Source organism: Tauraco erythrolophus, chromosome 7, assembly GCF_009769465.1.
Source record: "Tauraco erythrolophus isolate bTauEry1 chromosome 7, bTauEry1.pri, whole genome shotgun sequence".
Taxonomy (NCBI): Eukaryota; Metazoa; Chordata; class Aves; order Musophagiformes; family Musophagidae; genus Tauraco; species Tauraco erythrolophus.
In genome coordinates this window covers 49,092,746-49,120,577 of record NC_141471.1, presented here as the reverse complement: position 1 = coordinate 49,120,577, position 27,832 = coordinate 49,092,746, and the positions used below count along the sequence as shown (strand labels likewise).

Sequence of the window (27,832 nt, the reverse complement as noted above, 5' to 3'; positions counted from 1 at the left end):
TGCAAATAAACTCATCCTGCTTGCTGTTCTCCTGACCAGGGAATTTTCTTCCTCCTTCCTCTCTATGTACTTAACACAATGCTTTCCCACTATCTCACTTCAGGTAGAAAGATTACTACTGTTCTTTCCTTTGAGGAAAGCTGGAATGGCTCCATGAACGACTAGTCTGACAAGGTGTAACAACTGAAGTTTGAGACAGCATACAATGTGGATTCTAACTTAGGTGTGTGAGTAACAAGCAGGATGCTTCAAGAGCTTCTGGCTAGAAAAATATCAGGTAACATAATAACAATGCATCATGAATAAATGAAAACCTTTTTAAAGGAAATTGCTGGACTTTCTTCTCTTAAAAGTTACCATCCACTAGTGGGGGTGGTGGGGGAAAGAAAAAAGCTTACTGACCTGTGTTTTAGCAGAGAGGCTGGTTTGCAGAAGGTAAGGATCTCCCCCTACGTTTTTAACTTCCTTACCACTTTATACACACTTGCAGCACATTTTCAGTAGCAAAGATTGAAAATATTTGGCAGAGGGGGTCACCAGATTCAGAAACTGTTCAGCCTCATAATACAGGATCAGCCTTTAAGAGAGCCTTCTTGAAAAACTGAGCTGTAACTTCAGCTTGCCTGGAGCACAACAGTTGAGGTAAAAAAGTTTTCAGCTTTAGCAGCTCTTTCTTATTGATCTCCAGCATTCAAAAAAAAAGAAAAATATTTAGGCTAGAAATTTCCACACCTGACTTTGCCTCAAAAATGAGTGTAGAGTTCTACAAGGTTAACCTATTTTTATGCATGTAGGACTTTTTTCTTTTTCTTTTTCAGAGGACTTGGTAATCAGTCAGGCATTTGAGACTCATTTCTACTGCCGTCAAACCAAGGAATTTAAATGTCTATATTCAGACAGAAAGAAAGAAAATTTAAGGCCTTTAAGATCACAAGAACGTAACACAAAAATAAATTTCTAGAGCATCAGTTGAAAGGTCACGTTCAAGGACTCCTATTCATCTTTCACTATCTGTTTGATGGTGTCAGTCACCTCACCTCTATCCTAAAACATGATCCATAAATTCTGAGTTTAGGAGCCCAGCTAACTGAGAAATGTAAAGTGCACGACATGTTAAAAAATATTTTTAACTTCAAAATCTCTTCTGCAGCATTCTGTTCTCCATCGATATGTAGATCGGCTCATGTCAACATGTGAGAGAGACAAGGATATCAGAAGCCAGTCCCTGCTATTTGTATAAAAGAAAATTCTTCACAGCTGGAGTTCAAAAATTACCCTATCCTGGCTTCCATATGAAATCCACAGTAAAACTCCCATCTGCTTTCACCAAAAGCAAATTAGGGTATTACTCCTTGAATTTGAAAATTGCTGTAAAGAACATTAATGTAATAGGAAAAAGTTAGTTAAAATTTAAAATATTTTGGTCTGTCCAGAGACCAAATTCTGTATCTTACTATGGGAAAAAAACTATTATGGATTAAAAGTGAGGATTAAAAATTCTTCTTTTAAAAGAGTCAATAAGACTCTCCTAAAGGCTAATTTCCAGTAAGCTTGGACACCAGAAAGATCCGGTGTCCACTTCAGTAAGGCTACTAACAGAATGTTATGTTGTCAAACTGCAAAACTGAGTGTCTGATGATTGCTTTGTTTCAGCTTAGAGGAAAACATCTTTCCTTTACAAGAGGCAAGAAACACCAGCTGACTGCTGTTGCAAAGAGTACGTGAAATAAAACACAGTGCTTCCATTTGTTTCAGGATACATTGCTTTGATGTTGTTGAGCCTGATTTACTTTTGCCGATTACCTTCATCCTGTGCTTGGCCTCCATCTGAACTGAAAAGCAAAGCATTTTATAAAGAGCCAGTAACTTTTCAAATGGGCATGCAGTCTTACAGTACTTCTCTGGTGACTAACAGAATGCACTGGCTTTGCTTCTTGGCCCCACGGAAACTACTTTTTCGCTTAACGTTCAATCTGCTGCACGTTATAACTCACACAGGCAAAGCCTTTCTGCCAGTCTAAATGATTCAGAGGCGAATTCTGCTAATCTTATGCTGAGTAATATCTTGTAGTTGGATTAGTCTTGCAGAAACATGCTCTTTGTAGCTCAACAGAGAGGACATCTAACCTTAGACTAAATCTTTGAAAACCCCATCAACCTGTTTCACAAAAGACTTTATTTGCAAGGTAAACAGCTTGCAAATCTGATTGTTGCCATTACTCTTATGTGCTGACAGCCCTGACAGAAAACAGCCCCTTGCCTCAGAGAGCTGACACTGTTATATCGCATCAGCTCTGGAGAGGGGGTGTGATGGAGGGGGGCTAGCAGAAAAGTGGTCACTCCTCTGGAAGAAATACAAATGATTGAAACAGATCAACTAAAATCAAGCGGGGAAGATACATTAATGAAAATCCTCCATGTTTCCAGTAAGTCACTTGAGGAGGGGAAAGGAAGAAGTGCCACCATCTGATGATATGACTAACATCTAAACAACGAGCTAAGGCTGAACCACAAGCTCTGAAGTGCTCACTCACTGAGACTCAAACCCTACTTTTCGAGACAGGTCCAACCCAAGCCAAACAACTCCCATGCTTAGAGACTGCAACATGAGCCTAAAGGCTGAATTTGACAACACAAATTCTGTTTCTCTCATGGGTTCCTCCAGAATCCCTTGATCCAAACACTAAACCACTGATGTATTTGAAAGCTTAATCCATATTCTGTTTTTGGAAGCCTCTGGAATTGTCTTGTTTAGCTTTCGAGTCATTGTCAGTATAAATCTGGTAACAGAAGATGTGTTTAAATCCACTAGCTGTTGTGTTTCGGTCTTGACTATCAAGACAACCCTCTTCAGTAAATAAATACATTTGCTTTTGTCTGTCATGCATGTTTTACTACAGCTCTTATCTGTTAGCACTTAGGATTTTGTTTGTCTCCTGGATGCATTAGGATTTAATTATTTGCTGAGTAAAAAAATTTCAATGTGTCTCCTTACAGGCTGGCTTTAAAAAGAAGGCAAGATGGCAACTACAGATGCTGCCAACTTTTACTATAACTTCTCCATCATTGATCCCAATGAAAATGGAAGTGAGAATTTTCACACATTTACAAGAGTCTTCCTGCCCTGTATGTACTCAGTTGTTTTCATCCTTGGGCTGGCAGGAAATGCGCTGGTCTTTGTCATACTGGTTTTCTATGAGAAACTGAAGATGCTGACAGATATATTTTTGCTGAACTTGGCCATAGCTGACTGGGTCTTCCTTTGGACGCTGCCATTCTGGGCATATTCTGCTACTCAGGAGTGGACTTTCGGCACTGCAGCGTGTTGTATTATACGGGGCTTGTATACTCTGAACTTGTACACGTCAATGTTAACCCTCACAACTATCACCTTCGACCGGCTTATTGCTATTACTTTTGCCACCAAAGTGCGTATGTGTCAAACCAAACGAATCATATGGGGCAAATTAATCTGTGTCTTGATCTGGCTGATCTCACTAGCATTTGCTGCACCGCAGTTTATTTTTAGTGAGGTGTTTAGTATTGATAAGGCAGTATGTCAGGAAGAATACCCAAACCATCACACAGAACTGGTTCTTGAAGTGATTCAAGTGACCCTTGGCTATTTTATTCCCATGCTAGCCATGATCATCTGCTACTCGCTAATTATTAGAACCTTACTGCACGCCAGGAGTTTTCGAAAGAACAAATCTCTAAAAAAAATATTCTCTGTAATTGCCATATTTATGCTTACTCAGTCACCCTATACTTTCTTGAGACTGATAAAGATCATAGACTGGAGCTTTAACTTGAACAGCAGCTTTGAATATGCAATCATCATAGCAGAAGCTCTTGCTTATTTTCATGGCTGTCTTAACCCTGTTCTGTATTTCTTTGTGGGGGTGAAATTCAGGAGGAACTTACAGAAAATTATTAAAAACTCAAGATGCGTTAAACGGCAAGTTACGGCTAAACAGTGGCAAACCACTGAAGATGAAGGCTCTAAAACTTTTACTGCGTCAAATAATGCAGATGTAACAAGCATGTATCCATTATAAAACTGCCTAGAGAACCTGGCAACCACTTACAGCTCCTTTTTTTTTTTACAAAAATACTGAGACAGGGAGGCTGCATGAAAGAGGAAATACAACCCCATTAGTAAAGATACTGTGATTGGCTTTAGGCCAGCCTATCTTAATCATGATACTTCAGCGCTTCCTGCTTTTCCTGGTCAGAGCTGATCCTAAGACAAAGCTGGTAACAGAGTTAACTGTGCAGAAGATCTTCAAAAAGTGTAAGAAACAATGAGATAAAACTCCCTTCTTCGTGACATAAAGCTAACTTGGACTTCATGACTCCAGAGGGGCCAGAGACATTCACCAAACCGCTGGCCTGCTGGTTTTCCATGAAAGGTGTTTGTTAACAAAATCATTTATGAGTTTTGTTTCAAGGATATTACAGATTTGAGTTCAGCTCATTCATTTAATGAGAATTCCTCCATTAAAAACATACACATTTCAATCTTCATGCTGGGTATCGCATGTGGTTGGGTTTTCTTGTGGGTTTTTTATATTTTTCCATTTGGAAGAAGGTCTCCACACACACTCCTACAGCATTCATCTAAAAATTCTGTGATAAAGCAGCATTTTCATCTGCCTTCCATCTAATACCAGGTTCATGGTCTGAAACTCCCCTACACATCTTTGTTTCTTGCTTCTGATAACAGAGCTCATGTTGCCAGATGACTGGACCTTCTGTCAACACAACAGATATCATACTGCACACAGGCTTTAACACTGAGCAGTGTTTCCTTAGACGCAAACTCTCACACCCTAATTCCCACACATTCTTTGAGCAATGACATTTTTCCGGTTTGTTTTCTCCTGGCATCCCCTTGACACCCTAGTTCCCTTGCCATGAAACTCTGGATTCCTTAGTTGTTCTCCTTCCTTGTCCCTGCAGTCCCTCCTTTCCACTTCTGGCCTTTTCACTTCCCAGTAGGAGGCAAAGAGGTGGGCACGGGGCAGTGCAGACTGGGGCAGAAAGTACGCAGAAGCTCTTGCAGAGAGTAGCAAAACAGGGGTGGAGATTGGAATAGGGAAACAAAAGAAGGGATGTTGGAGAGGAGCAGAGGGAGAGCTTTATGAAGCTGTGGGCTGTCCATGATGAAGGCAGGGTCGGGTCCGGCCCAAAGGCTGAAAGTCCTTTGTATGACAGTTTTGAAATATCAGTTTTAAACTGTTTCAAACCATTCTTGCAAAAACCACGCTCACTCCGGATGTTCCTTTTCTCCCCATTAACACTCAGTCCTTTCTACCAGATCACTGGAGCTCAGTGGTACCTGACCCTTATCAGCACCATCGTGTCACCTTTTTCCCCTTAGAAAACAGCTGCTTAGGCAATCCTTTCCTGGTTACAGAATCTCTCTTGTGTCTCCCATAGTGAAATGGTGCAATACGCTTAAAAACACCACTAGGAAGGAACGTGCTGTGCTTTCACATCTATGCGGCAAGTAAAGCTGCTGTCCCAACACACAGCCGCAAGGCAGGCTTTGCCAGCAGGGAGTGGACAGAGGTGCTCCTGTCCCCACTCTTCTCCCTGGCTGGTTCTGCGCAGGGCAGCGAATGCTTCAGAACACATGCAGTCCCCCTTTTGGCTACGCCGGCACTTTGCCCAGTGGTGTGAGTTGAAATTAGGTCAGGAAAGAGTGTTATGAGTCATTAAGAAAAAAAATCCAAAACAAAGCAACCACAGCGCAAACAGGCTGAGATGTCCTTTCTACTAAAAACAGTACCAAGGGGTGAATCTTTGTTTCCGTACCAGGGTAGTGGCAAATTTTTTTAAGGGTTTTTGTTTTTTTACACTTCTGCCATCTATGATCTTGATTCTGCTGCTGCAAATATTTATTGCAGGCACGTAATTTCTACAATACGTTGAAATGGAAGCACAGTGCACTGGTTCACCCTGGAGACTCTGATCCAATGCTATACAGTATCTTGACTTTTGTTTTAGAACACAATCTGCAAATGTGAATGCTTTAGAAATAAAAGATTTCAAAAATACACTTCAAAAGAGAAACCATGAGCCCTAAAGTAGCAGCATGTACCACAATCGCACAATTTGTCTCCTTCTCCCTTTAAGATTTCAATCAGGTTGCTCCAAAGTCACATAACAGACCTGAAAGCAGGAAGCGACTGCTGCTTAATCCTAACCTTTAGGAAAGAGTTGCTTCAAGGTCAGCCAGAGTTACACTAGTACAGCATCTATCTTAGCTTGCCACACATCTGTGCAGCTCATGACCAATATAAGTTTTATTTGGTTCTCAACTGACCTGTACCAATAAAGGCAGTCTCTCAAAATTTGCCGTTATGAAGTAATGTCGTTGTAGTATTTCATGTCACTCCACAGAAAGAACTACAGGGGCAGGGTTAAGTGAAGAGAACAAGTGAAAAATAGAATAACAGTACAGTAGATCCCTAAAGAGGGACAAATAGAAAAGAAAATGTCCTTTAAGATAATCCACTGCTTTGAGTACCAGCTCACGTTTCCAGTCCAGCAAGGACTCACATCCAGTATTCTGAGGTAACGTCGGTGTGAAAATCTCAGCCAGACATTCAGCCAGAGTACGGCTGTAAGGAACTATGTCAACAGAGCATGCGTATCACAGATCTTCTGCCTGTCTATTTGGACCACCAAGCCTCCCCTCTCTTCCCTCTTTTGGCTGCTCATCTCCCTCCCTTTTAGAGGTGCACCAAGTAGTTCAAATCTTTGGCAAAAAACTAATAGCTTGAACTATTTTCAGCAGAATCCAAGTAAAGAAGTTTGGCCTGAAAACTTACTTATTCGTATGCATTCCTCAGGCACGCACTAGCAAGCACAATCTTGAATCCTTTGTGTCTTCCCCAGGCACAATATCCAAGCAAATTCTATCTCATATATTCAATTTCATGCAAAGAGAACATTATTGGGATGCCAGTGGATTATTATCTGTATTTCAAGACTACCTGAAGCCTCCACATAGAAATCAGGCCATGTTTAGCTGGACACTTAAAAAAAAATAAAAAATCAAAGGTCTACATGAAGTCAAGGTGGTCCGACAGTCCAGTACGGCCAAGAAATCTGCAGCAGTGACACCAGGAGCTCAGAAAGTCCCTGAACTGCAGATCCTTGGAAGTGGGAGAAAACACACTGCGAAATTATCAGTAGATCTGCTACGGGCTATTGTCAAAGACAGACAGAGGGTTAATGGAATCTCTGTTAACACTCAGTAGAGTGGTTTTGGCATGTTTACCCTCAAATACCCACAGTATCAAATGCTGCATAATCTGCTTGTGAGCTAGGCTACACTCAGACTTTAAGTACACATATACTCCTCACCACAGAAACAAGTGAGAAAACTTCTGCGCTGTCATAATCAACACTGCGCTCTGCTTTTTCTCCTCAACATGCACCACAGGTGCCACACTATTATCTGACTTATGCATCAGTTTCTGCACCTCCCCCATAACACAAAACCACACAATCAACATGAGATGTTCAAATCATCCACAGTGTAAGAAGGCCAAGCTCCTGCATTCTCCTCCAGTGTTCAGGTTAGTGAGACCTTTCAAACATTATAAGTGTCATGGGGAAGGGCAGGTGCAGTCTGTGTTCTCTGCAAGTATGTCTCAACCTCCAAGTATGACCACAGTAGGACTGTGCCCCAGCTCGTAACACTAATGAACCAAGAGCAACAGAGGATAAAAAACTTTTTCCTGGCTTTCCTGCCTATAATTAGTGAACAAGGGGAGATGTACCATGTAAGCTTCTAAAGAATGTCCAGGTAGGATGTCACATGGGCACCCTTCAAGAACTGTATTTCAGTGTTAGCAGAATTAGCATTGTGAAGTCAGCATTGTGAAACTCGGTTTGTTCACGTCTGCCCAACACATGACGAACATGAATATACTGTCAGTGTGAACAGTATACAAAATAGGAAGAATACATAGAATTTATGTAACAAGAAAAAAAAATACAGAATTTGGAAAATTTTTTTTTTTTTTACAAATAATTAAGTCTGTTCAGGCTGTCTTCTACCTAAATTGCAAGTCATAGTGGTTTATGCGGGAAATGGGTCTGCTGAAGGCAACAGAGTGTAGGTCTGCTTTCTCGGCAGCAGGCTGGTTACTCTGTGGCTATTTTCAGTTTAGCATTTAGATTTATCACGGTTAGTTTTCTGCTCAGAAGCAAAACAAGTACAGAATTTAGGTGAAACAGCTCTTCTTTTTTTTCTTCTCAAATATATAAAAGTTTTTGAAAGATAATATATTTACAGAACAGAATTTTTGAAAAATATTTGAACAATAGTAAAACAATATTTTGTATAAACATGTATATACATTAAACTATACTACTACAACATAGTTTGCAAACTAAGTACTCAGATATTCAGATGGCCTTAGATCCCTTTCATTGCTAATTTATGTAGAATTAGATGTGAAAAGAAGACTGAAGCCTGCATTCACTCTCATTTTCTTAAGAAAAAAAGAACAAACTTGTGCCAGATTTAGCTATGCAATTTCTGTTTTTTTTTTCTTTCTGTAAGCTGTTATATTAAAAGCAGCGAGGAATCCTACAGACACAGACCAGTTATTTCACATTCAGTTCAATTAAGCCTGTCAGAAAAGAACAAATCTTTCCTTATCTTTTCCCCACCTCCTCGTTCTCTTGTTATCAAGTCATGGTGAGTCTGACAGTGAGTATCGCTTAGCTCCTATTAGAAGTTAAGTGTAAATGACCAGTGATCCAGTGTGGCCTGCAAGCTGATTTTAATGGTGTCAGCTGCCCTGGTGACAGCATAGAACTGGAACTACTCCTCTGTGCTGTAGTGCAGCAGATGGACAAAGAGGACGGAGCTGTTTGGATTTATTAGATTTGATGCTGACTGTGCAAATAGGTCAAGATTATTTTGTGTTGGTCTACCAAACGTGTGGCTGGCAACAGAAGTATCTTCTCTTTATGCAGAGGTTGGCTATCCCCACTGAATAGAAAAAAAAAAACCTTAACGCTCCAAACAAAACCCAAAAGAGTCCCCTCTCTATGAAGCACTGTTTACTCACAGATCTGTCACGCTTTGATCCAGAGACTCTCCCTCCATCTGACTTTCATTGTGGAGAGAGTCTGATTCTTGTACTTGGCACAGCTCCTCATCAGTGATTATATCAAACGCTGCATCATCTGGTGGTTTAGAGGCTTCACTTGCAACTGTGCCACAAAAAGACATGAAAAGAAACATTAACAATATTAGCTGGTTGTTTCGAAAACAAAGAAGCAAAACTCTTAAGAAGGAAGACTGGGCCATTCCTCTACCTTTACAGAAACATTAAGTAACTACTAGAACCAACTGAAATTGTCAGGCTGACTGACGCTCATTTCATATACATGCAAATTTCTGTCCATACCAAGCAAATTCAAAGATGGGACCAATCCCATCCTGAAAACACTCTGTGAACATGCAGGCCCTTGAAGTAGGAGGTGACCGTGTGGTTTCTTGGAGAATGTCTAAGAACTCTACTTATTTCTCTGCAGCATTCAAACAATGCACTAACCAAAAGCCCTCTCGGATGATGACACAGGTGATTCCAATGATGCTGGTGATCCTTCCTGGTTGGCACTGGACCCAGAGTCATCTGTACTGTCCACAATGACTCTAGGCTTATTAAAGCAAGCTCTGCAGCAACGCTCCTTTTTTCCACCAGGCTTTGTCACCATGTAGTTGTTGCAGCAGTAGTAGCAGAAAATGCGACCACACATTCTAGAAATGATACGAAACCAAAGGTGTTAGAATAGTACCACATATAGGTGGAACATATCTACGTGACAGAGTCTGGAGCTTTGTCATAGTGCTGCTCTTCTCTGAAAACGCCCAAACGCTACATCCATGGCAGAACTCATAACACAGACTGCACTGCTTTCTGAGGTGAAGCAAGTTTTCTTGACAAACAGGATGAAAAAATGCACATTCATGCTTTGCTGCCTTAATAAATTGGGAAAACAGAAAAAAACAGAAAAAAGCTAAAAAAATGTAAATATACATTTAAACATAAATCCATCATAACAATTAAATACCCACAAATATGCAACACAAATAAATACCACTTATCTTAAGTACATGTGAAGCAAATGTACTTAATATTACACAGGCCAAATCTCATACTCAGAATAGAACTCCATTTGATTGTAAGGAGTGTAAGTGCCTGTACGCCTACTTAGTAATCACCCCTCCTTCCTTCAGACGGGAAAGAAGAAACAATATTGGACATATATGTGTACATTCATCCCTCCTGCCCTCCCTGTTCTGCAGTCTCTCAGTATTAAACCTGTCAACTACTTTTTAATTAACAAGTTAAGATTTTCATGAAGAAAAGCACCCAGCAGGGATGACTGTTATTGATGAAGTCTTAGCAGTTTTGTTTTTCATAATCATTTAAATCATTAGTAGGTACTGGTGAAAACACGAGCAGGTTTCACAGATTTTAGTAGAAATGAGTAAACTGAAAGTTCTTACCAGAAATTACTTCACTATTCATTAATCTCCATCGAACGTTCCCTACATCAATACGCAATTGAAAGTCCCAGTACTACATATCTTACATGATGAATCAGATTGTGAGGATATAGAACAGGAAAGAGCCAAAACAAACATATCACTAAGACCTTGAAATGTATCCTCTTCAACAGATTTGAATAAATCTAGATTAGGTAACTAGTAACTCCAAGCAGGCTAATTGTATAGGAAATAATTTAATCTTATTTTTTTAAAAAAAGATTACTTTGCAGTCGGTAATTATCTCTGAACATATCTAGTGTAAGTAATCAAATTTATTTGGTTACATATTGGATGTAACACAGCATATTGGATTTGTTCTGGAAAACTTCTATCACAATAGCAAAACCATCTTAGTGAGTAGTATTTACAGCATGCACAGAGCAGTGTATAATAAACATGAAAAACACAGTCCTTCAAAAAAACACATTATGTAGGGTGTATTTATCTTTGTTTCCAGAAATGAGAAATTGACAGACTCCCCAAGTCAAAGTTGCATCCAGATCTTTGCCTTAATACATGTCAAGGGACCCTTCCATTAATGTTTCTTATCCCCTTGTGAGCTTATGTGTTCTTTCAGCCTCTACAATGTCCTGTATCAATGGTTTTGACCAATGGACTGTGGACATTAAGAAGTGTTTCATCCACGTAAATGATTGTACTGAATTTTGCTTTTTGAACAGCGTAATAGAGTTCAATAAACTGACCTGCAGTGGTGTCGGCGCACCATCCAGGAGAACTCTCTCTGGCAGTCCAGACAATGATTAACTTCTGTGTCCCCCTGCCACCTTTGCTCTGCACTGAGCTTCTGCTGGAACTCCAGAGCATCTGATTTTTGCCACAAAGCATCCTTATCTCTGCAAAAACACAGTTAAAAGAAAGAAAAACACATAGAAATTATCAGTGCTGGTTTACTGTCAACTGTCAATTTGAATGCTGGTGAAAGCTTCACAGTAAAAATTGCTTTGCTGTAACTTCTGAGGAGCTTTCAGGAATAAACACAGATCAAGAAACCTACTGGAACTCTTGGGAAGGGGCGGATTAAAACACATGCCATGCAGAGAACTACGTATTTTTGAAAAACAGCAGATTAAAGAGGAGATAATGTTAGGTGTTATATTCTTGACCGCATTATGGAAACGCAAAATTTCAACTGCTGGTGAATTTGGCCATTAACTGTATATACAATTCAGGAATACAAGACTGAACCACCTAGGCAGTATCCCTTTACATCCTAAACCAGGATTTTAATTTCTGCTTGCTGTTTATTTCAATGCCAACCTGATAAGTTCTATCAAACGTTCTTCAAGGAACTGTTTTGTTCTCGTCAAGTCATCCAGTTCAGCAAATAACTTCTGGTCGCTGCTATCTTTATCTGCTGCCACCTTGCTGAGCTTCTCACTGTAATCTAGGACCTTCTCTTTTGCTTCGTCAGCTTCTTTTTGGATCCTGATCAAATACAAAGGCAATTCAGAATCGTTTTTAGCTCATGCGCATTCAAGTCTTTCCCTCCACCCTGAAAAACAGGTAGTTTTGGTGAAATTGTTCTCAGTGTGTGTGTTTTTTTATAGCTAGCCAGAATCTCTCCAGTTTTCTGCATCACTGAACATGCACACAGATCTGTTATCTGATGAATACAGTCAGCAATCAGCAATTTCTTGGGTGCCTTGCTCATAGCGAAGCTTGTGATGGCTACCAAATTGGGAATAAAACTAGTATCCTTGGAAGCTAAGATCATCAGCAGCTGCAAACTGAGCTAAATGGGGAAAGTCCTACAGCCATAGGTTGCCCAGCATTTGCAGGTTGCACACAAAAGGGCCATTTAACACATACTCCTCCATAGCCTTCGTGTTCACAAAAGGGAAGCAAATCAGTTTCTCACTATATTCTTCTAACACAGATGCAATTAAAAAACTAAATGTTCATAGAATCATAGAATGGTTTGGGTTGGAAGGGATCTTAAAGATTGTCTAATTCCAACCCCCCTGCCATGGGCAGGGACACCTTTCACTAGATCAGGTTGCTCAAAGCCCTGTCTGACCTGGCCTTGAATACTTCCAGGGAGGAACACCTCCCTGGGAGGTACAAGTCTTGGCTTGATGAAATGGTAATTTCAGTACTGTGAGTTCAAGGAATGGATCAAAAATGCTACAGCAACACAACACAAAGAGCTGAGCTAATCGGAACTCACTCAGTCAATTCAGCTGAATTAAAATATTTTGATGAGTAAGATTTTGTACTGACAATCTTCAGCATAGATCAAAAACCATCGGTCTTCCCTCAAAGACAGATGCTATCAGTACAAAAATGTAAAAATATATAGGCTTTAGTTAACCCATTAGACTCTGTGTGAGCCCATGCCTCATGAAGATCTATTCCGGACTGCCAGATAATCCACACCACACAGGCCCACATTACAGACCTCGGAAACGTAACTCCTGTTAGATACTTAAAACTGGTAAGAAACTTGACAAAGACATGCAGCATGTGGTCCCATTCAAATAATGCTTATCAATTCCCTGAAAATTCATGGACAGGAGAGAAAAAACAAACTGTCAAAAAGCACAAATATTCCACTCCTTATGAAACAAAAAAGAGCCAATATCGGTGTTTTAATTTTGTGACTAACCTATAAGGCAAAAAGAGGTTATAAAATGTCTTGCAGTTGCATAAAGGAAGATATTCAATGAATTTATGCCATCATCTAAATTAACAATACAATAAAACCTAAACCTTTCATTCACGTGTGCTATGCAATTTATATGTTTCTCATCTGAAGTGTCAATCTGCTATTCCTTGTCAGTGCCCATGCACTATTTGTCCTATAGAAACCCCATGGCCTACGCTACTTTACAAACCACAGCAATTTTCAATATGCTTTGGTTATCGGCCCCTTGCTTGGCTTACAATTAATGGCTTGTATAAAGAACCCAAACTCCCACCTTTCCAAGAGTTCTCTCAGAGACGTCACCTCCTCTTCCTTCTGCAGCCGAGCAGATTCTGATTCGGACAGCTGCTCTCCTCGCTTCATCCAGCTTTCTAGACAAACTCGTGTTTGCAGCCTAGTGAAATAAATTACTGTGTTTCCTTACGTATGAAAACAAGACTTTACCAAGCATTGGACAATTACCAAGACACCTAAACAACGCTTTAAAAGAATCGGTTAAAGCCAAATCGCCAATTAAGATATTATTGTATAAGCAGACACTAATTAGTTGTGTACTAGCGACTGATTACTTCTGTCACACTGAATAAGGGATTGACTCTAAAGTGAGACAGTATTAAGCCTCTGATTCTTATTAGTCCATGTCAGTTGCACTTTTGCCTCCTTATCAAGGAAAATCTCTCAAAGATATGGCAAAAGAACATGCCCTAGAAGTTTTTTCACCATCTAAAGTTTCAAAAGAAAAAAAAACAAATAAAAGTTAGAAAAGGTTGTTTATTAAAGCTATATGGAACATGAAGGACTTTCACAATCTCTCCAGAGAAGTCTGTCAAACTAAGAGTCCTCAGGGAATATACCTAACTGCATCTAAAGGTGTACGTACTTCTGCCAGCAGGTAGGAACAGGTTCAATCACATTAACTTTCTACTTTCCAGATCCTTTACACCTCAGTACGATCCTCCTAACTAAGCTGCTTGATAAATACATATTGCAAAAATCCTACTTTTTCCAGCTGAGTTATTTCTCAGCAAGATTAATTCTCTGATTCAGTGCCCCGTGCAGCCTGCACACAGTTGGAGCCACATGTGTGCAGTGGGCAGGCAGGGCCTGAGATAAGACACCTTTTAAACCAGCACCTCCATTTAAGAAGTGGACACGTAACTAGGTCTTAAGATAAAACCTGACTAGCTTTGATAATTTCTGTTTCAGTGGCTAACTTTCAGCTGCCGAGTGTTGTAGCTGCAGCACCTGTATTTGTTCAAGGGCATTCTCAGCCAGTGGTCAGAAATGCTGCCTGCCTTCTCAACTATAACACTAATGCCTGATGACACAAACACCTCTGGCTCTTAATCAGATCAAGCACCTACTTGTAACTCTGCAATCTCTTCCTCTGCAGCATGCTGTTGTCGCTTCTGCTCCTCAAGTTGCTCTCTTACTTTACCACACTCTTCACTGACAGCCTAGCAGAGAGATTGAGCCAGGAGTTAGCATTCCTCTAGTGGCCACCGCTTCATCTTTGAAATTCCCAACTGTGAAATCACGAGTGCTCTTACTGTCATGTATAGGATAAATGCACCACCACTGTCAGGCTCAGGAAAGACAGCTAAAGACTCATGGATTCAAAGAAACTCTCCTGTGTGGTGGCAGACCAGCTGTTTTACTGTTACTTGCTATGGGCTACTACAGTTCTCAGCAAAAAGAAGGTCCAACTTGTGAAACGCTTTGGCTCAAAAGAGTGAGATAGCCCATATCATACTGAGGTTTAAGAAGCCTTTATGAAAACAAAACATAAATGAATGCACACTATTTTCTCAAACTCACAGGATTTCTGGATACCACCAGTGGCATAAGCCTCTGATCAACTGCCAGTCTTAGACATTATCTCAGCATGGCAGAACAAACACAACAAAATCTTCAGCCTTTTGATGTGCTCTTTCACATACACAGAACTGACTCATTTTTTTTCTGGAAGCAAAACTTTGATCTTTTTGGCTGCTACCTTGAGCAGTTGAAAGCAAAAATGCATGAGGGAATTAACTGCAAAAGTATCTCGTCTTATACAGTCTAAGTTTGCTTTCATCAAAATCAGTTTTAAGGAGAAGCAGTGTAATGGGTGTGGGGAACAGGTCTTGCAATGTTCTTTCCAAAATAGAAAAATATCACAGTTGTGACCAGAGGGAATAGTTACAGACGATGCCACCTTCGGTGCCAATGTAAGAAATCATCACCATCTCCATTACTGTTTGGCTTTTCCATATCACGTGGCCTCTTCACTGTGCTCAGATGGCCACACTATACATCTCCAAAAAACTCTGAAGAGTTATTTTACCTCAAATAGGCCTAGGTCATGAGTGCAGAGACATTTTCGGATTCCCAGGCTAAGGCTAGTTGCGTGCTAGTCTCAGCGCCTGACCAACACAAACCGTAGGATTTCACCCAGTAATTCCTGCAGCAGATGGTAAAGCAGGGGAAATCCTGCACAGCTTCCTCAGCTATAATAATCACATTAATTTACCTTGAATTTTGTCTGATAATTTAGAATCTCTGTGCTCATTTGAAATTTTATTGCAGACAGCTCTTCTTGGCTGGTCTCTTGGAAACTCTGTGCCTGTTTTTTTACTGTCTCCAGCTGCAATTGCAGACTTGGGACAGCTGCAGCATATATTTGAGCCTCCTCTAATTTCTCTTGCAGGCTCTTGTTCTCTTGTCCGAGATTAGAGATGTCAAGCTTCAGCTTCTCCTGTTTCTCTGCTGCCTCTTCTTCTAGTTCTTTGAGCCTTTCTGTGGCCTGGGCTAACTGCTCTTCTGCATCCACCTTTTCTGAGGTTAAGGCACAAATCTGAATACCAAGTTCAGCCATATCTGTGTTGGTCCTGTGGAGGAGATCTTTGTTGTCTTCGTTTTCCATTCTAGCAACTTCCAAGTATTGCTTAAGCTTGGATAGCTCTTCCTTCAAGTTCAACAAATTATTTTCCAGCTCAGCTTTTTGATGGGCTGCCGTCTCCTGCTCTCTTTTCAGCACTTCTTCTCTTTCTTTACATTGCACCAGTTCTTGCACATGGTTTCTGTTGAGTGACTCACTTTGCTCTTTCAGCTGCTGGACCAGTGCCTTCTGCTCGCCCAAGACAGTCTCTGTGATTGCCAGCTCACCTCTCATCTGCTCTGCCTCATCAGTGGTCTGCCGAAGCTTGACTCGCAGCTCAAGGACTTCCGCTTGCAGCCTAAACACTTCACCTCGGTTGACCTCCAACTGCGCTTCACTCACAGTCAGCCTGGAGGCCAGCTCTTTTGCCTCCTTCTCCAGAGAAGCCGCCTGCTGTAGTTGGTGTTTTTCCACTGATTCTTTTTCTGATGTGAGGGATTCAATAAGTTTTGTCTGATGAAGGCATGTCTTTTCACACTGAGCTTCTCTACCTCAAGAGTCTCTGCTTTCTTCCTATGTCTTTCAGCTTCTGCTCTTAGCTGCTCACATTGGCTCTCCATGCCTTGCAGTTCTACTTCCTTCTCTGTGAGCTGTGACTGGAGAGACTCTTTGCTTTCCTTCAAGGTGCCTAAGCTTTTTTCCATTTGTAAACTATGCTGTTTGGCACTATTCAGCTGTCTTTCAAGTGAGGCATAAGATTCCTTGGTAGCCTCTTCTCTTTGCTTTAGTTCTTCATAGTCTGAGTGCAGAGCCTCTAATCTCTCCTCCAGAATTTGGTTTTGCCTCCTGGCATTCTGCAAGTCTTCATCCAGTTGTTTGTTCTCGCCCCGGAGCTTCTTCTCTTTTTCATCAACTGACACCAGGGCATCATCTATCTCACTCTGAAGCTGTTTCTCAGAGGCTCTCAGCCTGGCCACCTCAGCTTCCAGGGAAGATTTAGAAGCTTCCACATTGTTCAGCTTCTCTTCCATCTTCTTCTTGGACTGCTGTAAATTCTCATTCTCTGCTTTCAGCTTACTGCTCTCCTCACCCATTTGGCTCACTGCAGAGTTTTGCTGCTCCATCTGCTCCTCCAGCTCCTTGACTTTCTGGCTGAGATGCTCTTTCTCCGACAAGAGTTTCCGGTTTTTCTCCTCAAGGCTATGCACAGTCTGACTCACCTTTGTTAAGTGACCCTCCTGTAGTTCAAGTTGCTCGGCTTGCGATTGGGCTTCCTGCTTCAGTGCTCCTTCCCTCCTACCATACTCCTCCTCAAGTTTCTCTTTTTCTTTCCTTGCTTCCTCAAGACTTTTTTCCAGTGAACCCATGTGAGCCAGAGACCCCATTACCTGGGTCTGGAGCTCAGCCATCTCCTTTTCTTTCAGGGTCAGGGCCTTCTGAAGTGCATCCATTTCCTTTGTCATGGTTTCCAGGCGCCCAAGCAGCTTTTCACTCTCTTCTTTGGAGTCAGCAGTGAGGCGATTGTATCTGGATTCCAGTTCCTTCTGCGCCTCTTCTTTCAGATGCAGCTCCTCCCTTGCTGATTTCAGCTGAGATGCATGTTCGTCACTGAGTCTTTGCATATCTGCCTTTTCCTTTTCTGTCTCCTGAAGCTTCTCTAACAGTACCCGTATCTGTAGGGCAGAGTCACAGTGGGCTGTGGCTTGCTGTCCCTTTTCCTCCAAGGCAACATCAATTTTTGCAAGGAGATTGAGGTTCTTCTGCTCTGTGGAACTCAGCTTGGCTTTGAGTTCATCAATGCAAAGATCCTTCATAGCAACCAAAGCCCTAGAGGCCTCCAGCTCCTGATTCAACACCTGCAGTTTCAAGGCACAGTCTCCTTGCTGGTCACCAGCTGCTCCAGCTGTGTTGAATACTCCTTCTGCTGCTCCACTGCATTCAGTTTCAGTGACTGCAGGCACTTCTGCAGGTCATGAACAGTGCTCTGAGTGGAGTGCGAGACCTCACACTGCTTCTGTAACTGTGTGATCATCTTTGCCAGCCGAGAGTTCTCCTCGCTGTAGTTATTGTTCTTCTCCTTTTCTACCTGCACTTGTTCTTTCTGAAGGCTGACAGCTGCCTGGAGCTCCTGGTTTTCCACTTCTAACTGGTGAATACGATCTTGAAGTTCCCTCTGCCTCAGCTCAGCCTGGTCAAGTTCTACACGCATCTCTTCAAAGCCCTCAAGGTGTTCAACATTTAGTGAGCTATTTGCATCAGGACTGGAGGGAAACTCTTGGGCCTAAATGAACAGAAGGGGAAAAAGAGAAAGCTTAAGAAGTATTAAACATGCATTTAAATGGTGTGCTCAAATGAGAGCAAGTTCAGGTTCTTAACACACAGTGACGTTGTATTGCGTTTACAGCACTACAAGATACCAACTTATAGGAAATGGGGCTTGTTTTCACAACCATAAATGAAAACACCCCATCTGCAGGCAGTCTTCTCAATATTTTTTTTTTCTCTAAAAGATTTGCATGTTCAGTTGAATCAGCTATTGGACAATTCCCTTTACTTTTAATTGAGAATTTTTTTTGTAGTTTACCATTGTAAGAGTCATAATCACCACAAAACTACCAAGCTCTTCAGAACTATGCCATTAATTAAAGATTTACCATGCCACATAAACATTTATTTGTAATTTGCTTACCTGCAAATAATTGCTCACTAAACTGCTCATGCTGGAACTGCGACTTGGGGGCTTCCATAAATATGCTGAAGATCCAAGCGAAGACAATGTCCTCCTGTTGATCACGCAAAGAAACAATATATAGAAGAAGTCAAAGCGCAAACATGTACATCTTTCTACTCTTAAATGTAAGATTCATCTAGTTGTAACTACCACATACAAAAAGACATCACCTGGTGTCTGGGCCAACAACCACTGATGTTGATGAAAACAAAATAGGGATATCAAAAGCACCTGTAAAATATTATGGGGTTGGTAGCCATGACTTCCCACATCCACAAGAACCAACACAGCTTTGCTCTAAGAAATGGTATCACTGCATGGTGGCAGCTCAACCAGATGGTGGCAGCACGCAGCCCTGGAAAACTCCCACTGATAAGGGATCTGGATCAGACCTAGTAGTTTTGTTATTCCCTGCTTTGAGGTGAGATCAGGCTGTAGTGACCGCATACTGTCATCTCTACAATTGCTGCAAGTAAAGCACACTGCTTGGCTGTTCAGCCACTACGCGTCTCAGCTCTCAAAAGAGAAGGAGCCAAGAACATTTCTTCTTGTGCCTGTAAAGATGTGACTAGCTTGGGATTTGGGCCTAAACTGCAGTTAATGGAAGCACTCCATTACGGAGCATCGACTCTGATCTCTGGTCCACAGTACACTGAAAGAAACAAAGGCCAATTTGGTCATAGGCTAATTACATGGAGAAAGTGTATACCTGCTCTAACACAAATATTGCTACCTTCAAAAGCAGAAGCCTTTACAGATTCTGCAGCAGGCGGGTATTTTATGGCCCTGTTAATACGAAATGACAAAGTGGTGCTATCTCACCTGGCAAATGCTGGCCAAGCAGCATCTAAATCATAGCCTCTTGATGCCAAGTCAAATTGAACATCAGTGAGCTCATAGAGTTGACCCACAATGTCAGAACTCATTTTGGAATTCAGAAATGGACTTCTTGCATAGTACCAGTCACTTGAAAACAACAACAAAAAAAGAAGTAATATTCATAAGTAAAGAGAAGCAGTAGTTTCACTTGCAAAAAACCCCTACAATATCATTATTCACTCCATCCTAGAAAAATTATGATATGCTATTGTAAACGCAATCTGAAAACAACCAGACCCACCAACCAACATCCCATTCCTTTGACAGGAGTGGAATTAAACAGTTTCAATGAATTCCACAGAAACATCCTTAGAGGAGCCCCTGTACAAACTATTTTTTGCTCTAGTAATTGGGCAAAACACTGGCAAGACAAAACATTTGCTATACACTAGGCAATCACACAGTAAATACCTAAAGCACATACTTAATACATCAAAATGAGGGAAAGAAAGCAGCAACCAGAGCTAAATACACTGTGCAAAAGTTGGCTTTTCCTAAAAGCCCCATCAGTGCCCCTCCAAACAACTACAAACTATCTTTGGTGCTCCCTGGCAAGGGGCAAGCTGTTCCTCTGTGTGACAATCCAGAGGACAATATATGCAAATGCTTTCTGGGGCTTCGCGCAACACATCCAAATTAATTCTCCCTTATGATGTACAGCACAGAAGATCAAACCCAGGATCTTCAATGCTAAAAAAAATGTCGCCTTTGAAACCAACATACAGAAGCATCAGCAACACCCACTCCACACACATTTAGCTGTAACAACTTTCAATCTTTACCAGCCTAAGATAGGTATGACCCAGTGACCCAGGCCAAAAGATCTATTATCCTTCCTATCCTATTACCAGATCTCTAAGTCAACCATTTGGAAGGGTTTCAATTTCTTTCAATAGCTACTAGATGATGTTGCTTGATCACACTGAACAAACACCTACTAGTTCACAAGGAACTTTACTATTCACCTGGTCACCCTGGTGTTCATAAAACATTGCTGCAAGGTGTCTGCTAGCCTTTGGTGAACCAGGGAGTAACGAAGAAATGCTCTTCCTTTTCCAAGAGATGTTCGTAGCTGGAAGGGAGAAACCACAAGAAAAGAAAATTCTAAATATCATTTGTAATCATGTAAACACACGGCCAGAACAGCCTACATAGCAACACAAAAACCTCACAATAAGCCACTAGTTGTAGAGGAAGTAGTAAGAAATTCCACTAAGAGAAACCTTCTCCCAAGACTGTCATTGGGTGAAATCCTTTTGAATGACGAATTTGTATCTACAGCTGGCTGTTGTCCACTTCATAATCATATAAAAGGCATTACAGGACCAATGAATCTCCTAATATACTGAGTACATGAGTACAGACTATGTTAAGGACAATTCCCAACATAAGGCAAAATCTCAATATGCCCAGCAAAGCCAGAAGTGGCTGCTTAGGTTACTTAAGATGTGCTGGCCACAGCTGGAAGAGCTTTAGGGCAGATCTAGTCATAGAACAAAGATGTACACACATACAAATATATATCCCCACAGACACAGTAACTCCAGACAATGCAAAAAGCCTTTCTTAATACTTAGCCATTAAGTTACAAAAAATCTAATTCTTACTTCAGACCAAGAGCAGCTGCATGACCGAAATTAATGGATCTTTTTATGAAGACAGCTGTTAAATAAACATAAGGGGGATCACAAAACTCAGCACTAAATTTTGCTACAGCTATTAACTTGAGGAATTGATGTTTTGTTTTGTGTTTTACATGTGAACTATTTGCCTTCCTGCAAAACAGTGAAACACTAAACAGTAGTGCTTCATTTCTCCTTTCCACCAAAATCAGTAATCAATTTAGGAAGGGAAAATGAAAGTGATGAAAGGAATTTTCATCAGTCAGCCATGCTCCTAACCAAATTGCTTATCCAACTACCAACCCAAATATATTCATGATTTAAAAATGGAGGCCAAGGAAAACATTAGAGGGGCTGAGACTCAAGCTAGCCGGTTACTGTAAATTTTGCTTGAAAAGTTAGTGTGATAGAAGGATCAGAGGCCACACAAGTTTTCTCTCCTTCAGATCAGTATTCCACTGTGGTGGAGTGAGAGCAATACCCTAACTCTCAGTTTCCTCAGTTTTGCTGTTACTGGGCTTCTGTGCTCAATTAAGACACAGGTTTCTCATTCATCTTAGTAATCCACTATATACAAAAACATTCCTTATAAATGGAATGAAGAAATGTGGACTAAAAGAAGCAACACCTTTTGCTGCTTTTTGTTTTGAATTCCATAGGACACAAAGTGTGAAATAACATGGTCTCCAAAGGCTAAGTAACCCAGAAACAGCAAATTTAATTTCTCAACTGTTTTTTACCCTCATTCACCCTGTAGATGTCTGAATATTTCTTCAGGGAGATGTTATCCCTGCCCTGTGCACAGAAGCTTACAAGTGTTTTTCCTAACTACGCATATTTAGTGAGTATCTTAAGAATAGTCAAAAAAAAACACTGGAAGCCATTGAATTAATCCTGTTCTTATTCCCATTGGTTTATCAATTTAAATCCCAACGCCTTTTTAAGCATGGAGTTTCTGGAACAAATGTACACGACAAGAAGTAAGGAAAAATATTTACATATATGCAGCTACAAGTAGCCAAAGACTATTTGACTGCGAACCAAAACCATGCCACCTCTTGCTAGAGCCCTGGGAAGCAAAACCATGCCACCTCCTGCTAGAGCCCTGCTAGAATTCAGAGGTAGGCAGTGCCTGGTATTGTCAGTGTTTCCGTGTTGACTGCAAACGCTGTAGCTGAGGTGCAATGTATGGCTGTAGCACTGTATCATGTGCCTTGTCTGGCTGTAAAGACTTGGACAGATGTATATTCAGTGTAATCACCTTTTGAAAGGGGAACGACCCAGAACTCACTGCCCACCTAATGCCATCAAGGACAATGATTTAATGTTTAACTAACAGCTGGGCAGTTTCCAGGGTATTCCTATTTGCTTCCTTGCTCCACCTCTCTAGCATATCATGCACCCTAATATTAGAAGCGCTGCAGGCAAAGCAGAAGAGAAGGCATTATTTATGCTGTTAATGTTGACCATTCTTAAAAAGCAACTGCCATTACCCTTTCCTCCTTGTTCACTTTCATCTTTGAAAGTCAACAAGTACTGTTCAGTGAGCAAATAAATGACATTTGGAAACCTTTATGTTCTGTCCAGCCAAGTTGAAAAATTGGCTGCTGATTTCCACCTGTAATGAAGGGGAATAATCAACATGTTCTCTGTCATTTCATTTCTGGACCTGAGTCTGCCAGCTCAGTTACCTGAAGCAGTTGACTGATTTTTTTTTTTTAGAGTTCGTATTCCTAAACCACAAGCTAATAAAGTTAAAAAAGTCTTCCACAAGCTAATTTCTATGGCTGCACATAAATTGGAAGAAGGATATTTCCATTTCAAACAACAGCTTCTGACATCATGCTAACCATTAAACAGCCAGAGGTACTGAAGAAGGAGGAAAAAGCAGAGCAGCCTTTACGTGTGGTAATATGCAGGTGATACCACAGGCAACAGACTGTTGAAGGCTACAGCACAGTCACCTTTGCAGAGAAATCAGATTGGCTACTACTACTGAGAATTTAGAGGTCTGTATCTACAGTCAGAGGACCCTTCCTGCAGCAGCAGTCACTATCCTTACTTCTCCAGTCTTCCTGGAAGTAGTGGGAAAGTGAAACCCAATTTCCATGGCTCTCCTCTGTTTCCCCGCCCAGTGGTAAAATAAACTGGAGCTCTTCCTTGGCTTGTTCGCATTGGAAGAGCAAAATTCAGTATTGCCTAAGTTGCTGAGAGAAGAAAGCAAGGTGGGGACACAGAGCCTGCCTCTGCTACAATATCATGTCTCTCTTTCAGATGGCTCAAAACTTTTTCTAGAGCTGCTGTGGAGGAATTGCTACGAGAATAGGGAAATCTGGTGTAAATAGTAACTCACCAATACGAGTTAGCACTGCTTACAGATAACAGAACTATCAGGACAATGCTGGCCAGCACCACCATAACCACCCCCTCTTTTAACGACCAGGGAAGCTCTTCTTCAGATGATTCTAAAGGCTCAGACAGGATCAGCACAGAAAGCTTCTCACAGCACTTATTTCACCCACTCACTGAGCTGAAGACATAACATGGCTGTTACAAGATTAAGCTTTTATTACTATATCTAATAAAAATCAAGCTTTTTGTCCTGTTCATGGCATCTTACCCGAGGGAATAATGCCAACCATCCCGAGCCATCACATCATGCTATTTGACATGGAGGAACAAAGTTGAGACAGAAGATAAATGCTGCTCTCAGTCAGTCCTCCTCAACTCTACTGACCAGTTGAAAAAGTCTTAAGAAATGTCAAATATGGTGAATATTTCCTCTTACACTTAGAGCCAAGTCCTGCTGTAATCTATGCTAAAGATGGCAGGCTCTACCCTTGACTTAATTTTTCATTCCTTTTTAAAGAAATATCACGAAGTATATGAAAAGGCAGGGCACAACCAGAGACAAACAGGACCATTCACTTGTGTAATCAGCCTTCAAAATACGTAAGAGCCAGGCTATCTAATCCTATATAATTTAGTGCCCTAGTAAAACGGTAACCTTGGATTTTTATACGATACATGAGAATTAAAAATAAAACTCCCAACTTTTTTTGCTGCATGTTAAAAGTAGGGTATTTTCTTTTGGTTTCTACCGCTCTCTGAAAGGACACACCAAAACATAAACCACGTATTATGATACTTAACTGATATACTTACTTCCGTAATAGACTTGACAAAGCGGATTCCATCATTAGCTCCTTTGACTTTTGCCAGACAGTCACAGAAATAATCCCAGTAGTCTTTTCTGTTCCCCAGCAATGTGTTTTTTTTCCTTCTGGTCAAACTTAAACAAAGAAAACAAAACGCAATGAGCAAAACTTAAATATAAACATACTCAAGATACAGCTTTCTCTCCAGCAACATGAGCTTTCATGACTCCTCTTAGTTTTAGCCAATGTAAGAAGCCAAGGAAACAGACACTGTACTGTACTGATGCAATCCAGCAGTTACAAAAGCCACTTTACAGACAGTCACAGATAATAATGTTCTGGGTCTAGTTAAATAGACATCCATTCAAAACTGCTGACACAAACATTTGGAGCAGATTCAGCAGCTGTTCAAGAGCAATGAACTAACAACCAGTTGCTGCGAGACCTGCAATCAAGTGTGGCAACAGCACACGTACGCACCAGAAAAACCTGCTCTAGTTAAATCGCGCTCACAGCAGCAACGCAGAGAGGGTATAGACTACAGCTTGGACCGTTCAAATCCCAAAGGATTCTTCAGCTTCTGCTGAAGCCTCTGCAACCCAATTAAAACTCCCTTGCCTAGATTAAGGCTAGATTAGCATGTCTTTATTGCAATCAGTGACAGGATTACAGTATGTGTAGACACAAGACTATGCAAACTGAATTTCAGTTTGCCCAGCAGCGTCCTCTTTTACTTAAATTTTGAGGATGGATAAAAAGCAGCATTTCAGATTAAAAATCAGTCTTTTGTGTTAAGCTTTCTATATAACAAAAATGAATTTCCAAAGTGAAATTGTTAAAAATTCTGTAAATTACTCACAGTACTATATTTGCACCGTGAACAGCTTACTAGTAATTATTTTGCGTTAAAATGTTGTCAAGATTTCATTACTACAGTTTTTCCAAGATAATTTATCAGGACGTATCTTTAAAACCAAGATCAAATCTTTCGGATCAATAGAAAAATGCCTTACATTCTTCCATCAAACTGCCAGCATTGCCTTTTGATTATATTTATTTACTTTCACTTGAAATAAGTACAATAAGCAGCATACATTTCAGCCCACTTACCGAAAAAAAAAAAAAGAGAGACTCAACTGGATATTTATGATTATTTGAGTCAAACCCCACATCCTGAAGAGCCAGTAAGAGAAGAGAAGGCCTAGCTTTGATGGTGGATTACAAATGACACATATCACTTTTTACCTGTAGAAGGTACTCAAGCTTGTAGGAGAATTTTTGCAAGTTGACGCTGTCATCTGTGATTGGTTCCCCTCCTCCTTTAAATTCTTTACTTAATTCTGTCACAGCATCTTTAAAACAAGACACCAAAATGGTTAACTAATGCAAGGGATATATAGCACTGAATCCATAAACTACGGAATAAATGGGTTTTCTGCCTGACATTGTGCATGTGTGTTCAGTTTCTTTCAGTCCAACTGTCTTAACATCGGTGCAAAAGCTTACTGATTTATTTGCAATTTGACAACACTTATAAAAAAACTAGAGCTCAAGTTATGTGTACCAGCTACTTCTTAAAAAGAGCTAAACCTCCTTTTGACACTTAGCAAAAACCGCTAACAGACAATTGCTAACTGGTTCTTCAGCTGAGGAAAGAGAAGTAACTTTCTGCTCTCCTCATGTGCACATTAAGGTACTGCCACAGGACAAACAGAATTCTGATTAGAAAGGACAAAGCATGTAATCTGCTAAAGGGGATCAGTAATACGAGAACAGTCGTTCAGTCAGCACATTTATCTTCTCCATGCTTTATTCAGGAAGGTTCAGCTTGTGCTGGTTACAAAACACAAACAGGAAAAATATTACATAAAAATAAGCATACAGTAACTCCTCTTCCTAAAACCTACAGGCATAGTGGGTGTGGAAATCTCAAGTCAAGCAAACTCTGCTGTCTCCCTGGAGACTCTGGCCCCAAAGGGCTGTACTTCTCAGCATCAGAAATTACTGATTTTGAGCTTCCTTTTGACTTGGTTTTGTATTTCTTTCAGGTGCCTGAGGGAGCCTTAGCTCCCAGTTCCACTCAATCTCCTTTGCAAATGAAAATCTCTTCTTGTTAGCAGGCACGTAGATCTCCTTTTTTACATCACAGGAAGATCCAGATTCCCAGGTTTGATGCATATCTTCTATTTAATAAAAAACAAAAGGAAAAATATGTGGATCTTGGTATTGGCAGCTGATTAGGACAGAGAGAGCAGGAAAATGGTTATGAATCTGCTGCCAATTTTGCCTACAACAGAGCTGTGGAAAATGAGGTTGGCTACTGCTAGTGGAGGACGAATCAGGTGCACAGAAGGCATGTTCCACTGCAGCAAGAACAGCAGATCCAATTCTCCAGCACTCTTCCTCTGAGTTTGGTTCCCAGTTTGCTTTGGCCTCCTACATTAGCAGCAACCCCCACACCAGCTTCCCATCAAGGGAGGGTCTAAAAATCAGGCCTTCTCCTTATCTCACATGAAGTCCTCTAACAGCATAGCTCTCTTCATGCCAACAAAGTCCTAGCTCAGACCACACACCCTACAGGCACTTTTTTTTTTAAATCGTAAAACTGATTTATTATTTTGTATGTTTAAATGTGCAGGATTCAAGAATTTAGGATCCTGCAGAAGGTACAGCGCATTTCTCAAAAAAAAACAGTTGCATCTCTATTGAGCACATCACACATATTGAACTATGTTGCTACAGCTGCTGCACAAAAGTGTTACACAACTGAAAACACAACTCCTACCCTCTGTTACCTAAAACATGGAGGATGCAGTCCAGCCTACAGAATGAATCTGTCGGCATGGCACGGTACCTTGCAAGTCTCTGATAATCCGCTGCAGCTGGCTTTCGCCACTAGTTGCTGCCATCTTGAAAAACAAAGGAGCTCCCCTTCTGGGTGGTTAACCTTTTCATCCATCTAGATAAAAACAGGAGAGTTCATATCCCTGATGACCACTGGGCTGATGGAGATTATTCTTCTCTGTGACAACTGCAATTCTGTAAAAGTCAAAACCAAAATTAAAGTCTTTATCATCTCAAAAGAGCAGAAGAGAGGTGCTTCAGCATTTTAGATCCTGTTCAGTAATGAATTCCCATAAGGCCAATTCTTTTCCAGGAACCTTCTTTATATTTCCTTCTAGACTTCACTTTCCATTTCAGTTATTCCTTCAGTTATATCTTTCAAAACCACTGAGAAAACCTCAGAGAGCAATCTTCCCTCACTGAAGTTACAACAGTTAGTCTTACAGCCCAGCTCAGGCTGGCATTTCATGCAACTCATCTTGTGA

General features: G+C 40.8%; 2 protein-coding genes across 2 annotated transcripts in view; one reads left to right on the top strand and one right to left on the bottom strand.

Moving 5' to 3' along the window:
* The window catches only part of FYCO1 (FYVE and coiled-coil domain autophagy adaptor 1), a 43,237-nt gene extending 15,785 nt beyond the window's left edge, over positions 1 to 27,452 (bottom strand). Inside the window, 17 exon segments of the mRNA XM_086614315.1 lie at positions 9,099 to 9,243; positions 9,588 to 9,793; positions 11,293 to 11,442; positions 11,867 to 12,034; positions 13,528 to 13,604; positions 13,606 to 13,647; positions 14,618 to 14,710; positions 15,766 to 16,649; positions 16,652 to 17,992; positions 17,995 to 18,394; positions 18,803 to 18,896; positions 19,667 to 19,810; positions 20,689 to 20,795; positions 24,511 to 24,621; positions 24,623 to 24,637; positions 25,749 to 25,855; positions 27,358 to 27,452. Of these exon segments, the coding sequence (XP_086470441.1) occupies positions 9,099 to 9,243; positions 9,588 to 9,793; positions 11,293 to 11,442; positions 11,867 to 12,034; positions 13,528 to 13,604; positions 13,606 to 13,647; positions 14,618 to 14,710; positions 15,766 to 16,649; positions 16,652 to 17,992; positions 17,995 to 18,394; positions 18,803 to 18,896; positions 19,667 to 19,810; positions 20,689 to 20,795; positions 24,511 to 24,621; positions 24,623 to 24,637; positions 25,749 to 25,855; positions 27,358 to 27,412 (4,139 nt within the window). The 5' untranslated portion in view covers positions 27,413 to 27,452.
* CXCR6 (C-X-C motif chemokine receptor 6) lies at positions 1,675 to 4,064 on the top strand. Its single transcript, XM_009978399.2, has 2 exons — positions 1,675 to 1,717; positions 2,998 to 4,064. The coding sequence occupies exon 2, from the start codon at positions 3,021 to 3,023 to the stop codon at positions 4,056 to 4,058; it is 1,038 nt and encodes a 345-aa protein (XP_009976701.1). The 5' UTR covers positions 1,675 to 1,717; positions 2,998 to 3,020; the 3' UTR covers positions 4,059 to 4,064.
* Positions 27,453 to 27,832: the final 380 nt, after the last annotated feature.